The sequence below is a fragment of the Cupressus sempervirens genome, chromosome 5, assembly GCF_028749045.1.
Source record: "Cupressus sempervirens isolate cs-2001-9-10 chromosome 5, ASM2874904v1, whole genome shotgun sequence".
In the NCBI taxonomy this organism is placed as follows: Eukaryota; Viridiplantae; Streptophyta; class Pinopsida; order Cupressales; family Cupressaceae; genus Cupressus; species Cupressus sempervirens.
Window position 1 is genome coordinate 132,766,343 of NC_143122.1, and position 2,207 is coordinate 132,768,549.

Consider the following 2,207-nt stretch of genomic DNA (forward strand, 5'->3'; position numbering starts at 1 on the left):
TGAGAAAGATCCTTCCACATGCGCTGTCTTCCTCAGATTAGCATTCATTACTTCTACTATTGAAGCTTCTAGATTTAGTATAAATCTACCTAGATTCTGCTCTTGATCTTTAAAAATACGACGGTTTCTTTCTTTCCATATTTCCCATACAACTATGGATGGGCAAATATTCCAGAATTTGCTATAGACCCCATGTCCCATATTTGTGGGCCATGAACATAGGAGCCCTTTAAGAGAATTCTGTAGAGGGGTAGCCCAGTTTAGTCGGGACTTGAGCCATTCCTAGCAATTTTGTGCGAAAGGATAGTTGAGAAAGAGATGATCAACATCTTCATTGTTCTGTTTACACGTGACACACCAATTAGGACCATTTATACCAAATCTAGCGAGTCTGTCTGCTATTAAAGCTCTGTTCTGAAGGGCAAGCCATAGAAAGAAACCGGCCTTAGGAAGACAAGCTGTATCCCAACACAATTTTAATGGGATCTCCACTGAGTTCCATTGCTGTGAATGAATAATAGCCTGATAACCTTGTTTCACACTGTATAATCCATCCTTTGAACCAACCCAAATAAGACTATCTAGCCTTTCAGATTGTTTTATTTTCCTATTCGAGATGATCTTTTTGAAGGCTACAACTAATTCCAGATCAAGATCTAAATCATCTATTGACCGCCATCTCCATCGAAGTTCCCCATCAATCAACTCTTTAATTTTGTAATCTTTGACCTTACTACCCCACAATGATTTTAGCCTTATTATTAGGTTTTCTAAATTGGGAGGTGTGTTTAAAGGGGGGAGCCCATCCCAGGAGTCTTCCCAGAACAAGGCTTTATCTCCTGCAGCCACGTCCCATGTTAGGTATTTGCTGATAATGCCCTTGCATTTTACCATGAAATTCCAGCATTCCAACCCTTTCGACAAATTTCCCATTCTGAACAACGATTCCGGTTTCATCGGATCCAAATATTTATGATATAAAATTTTAGCCCATTTGTGCTCATGTTCTTGGTATAATCTCCATACAAGTTTGGCTCCCAGAGCCTCATTTTGCCATTGTGGTTTCCTCAATCCTAAACCTCCACATTCTTTAGGTTTGCATAAATTGTCCCATTTAATGAGAGCGAGTTTCTTATCATTTTCCTTATCCTTCCAAAGGAAATTCCTAAGTTTAGATTCAAATCACTTGGACATCCAATTTGTGAGAGGAAGACATGCCAAAGGGAAAATCGGGATGGCTGAGAGGACAGATCGTATCTTAGTAATCTTACCAGCCTTAGAGAGCCATCTATTCTTCCAATTTCCAATCCGCTTATCCACCTTTTCAATCGTATCCTGCCAAACTTTGATGTATCTCGAGTTCTTTTCCAGGGAGATACCCAAATACTTACAAGGGAACATACCCTTTCTATATCCCATAATTCCACATATCTTGTTTTCCATTGTCGGAGAGGTGTTCATAAAGAATATTTCGGATTTATCTTTATTAACCTTCTGCCCTGAAGCATCCATATAATTTTGAAGTATATTTTTAAAACCCATTGCTTCTTGGATCGAACTCTTGCCAGGTAAAATAGTGTCATCTGCATACTATTGATGGGTAATGTTAGGGAGGTTTCTGGTAATAGAAATCCCTGAAATCTTCCGAACCTGATAAGCATAGGAGACTGCTCTACCAAAGGCTTCAGCCATTAGAATGAAGAGAGAGGGAGATAGAGGGTCTCCTTGCCTAATACCCCTGGAGATTTCAAAGAAACCTTCAGGAGTCCCATTTATGAGAACATAAATCTTTGGAGTTGAGATAAACTTAAATATTAGATTTACCCATTGACGTGAAAAGCCAAATGCTTCTAGAACTTTGCATAGGAAACGCCAATCAACCATATCGTAAGCCTTTTGTATATCTAATTTCATAAACATACATGGTTCTTTATCTATGGCAGCCGAGTGAATAGCTTCCTGAATAATGAGTATGCCATCCAAAATGGATCTACCTGGAACAAAACCTGTTTGTTCCTCAGAAATCAATTTTGGCATAATTGCCTTGAGTCTATTGGCTATAACTTTTGAGAAAATTTTGTAAATAGTGTTGCACAGAGCTATAGGGCGGAAGTCTCCAAGATTTTCCAGACATTCCTTCTTAGGGATAAGTGTGAAGAATGAATAATTGATTTCAGCCAGCAAGGATCCACCATTTCTTGACGCTT

General features: G+C 38.9%; 1 protein-coding gene across 1 annotated transcript; it reads right to left on the reverse strand.

The window, feature by feature from the left end:
* Positions 1-282: 282 nt before the first annotated feature.
* LOC149554851 (uncharacterized) lies at positions 283-1,443 on the reverse strand. The gene is made up of 2 exons (XM_089829073.1): positions 1,272-1,443; positions 283-1,088 (listed from the first exon to the last, which is right to left on the reverse strand). Exons 1-2 carry the CDS (start codon positions 1,441-1,443, stop codon positions 283-285), a joined length of 978 nt encoding a protein of 325 aa, XP_089685199.1.
* Between the last annotated feature and the right edge of the window lie 764 nt (positions 1,444-2,207).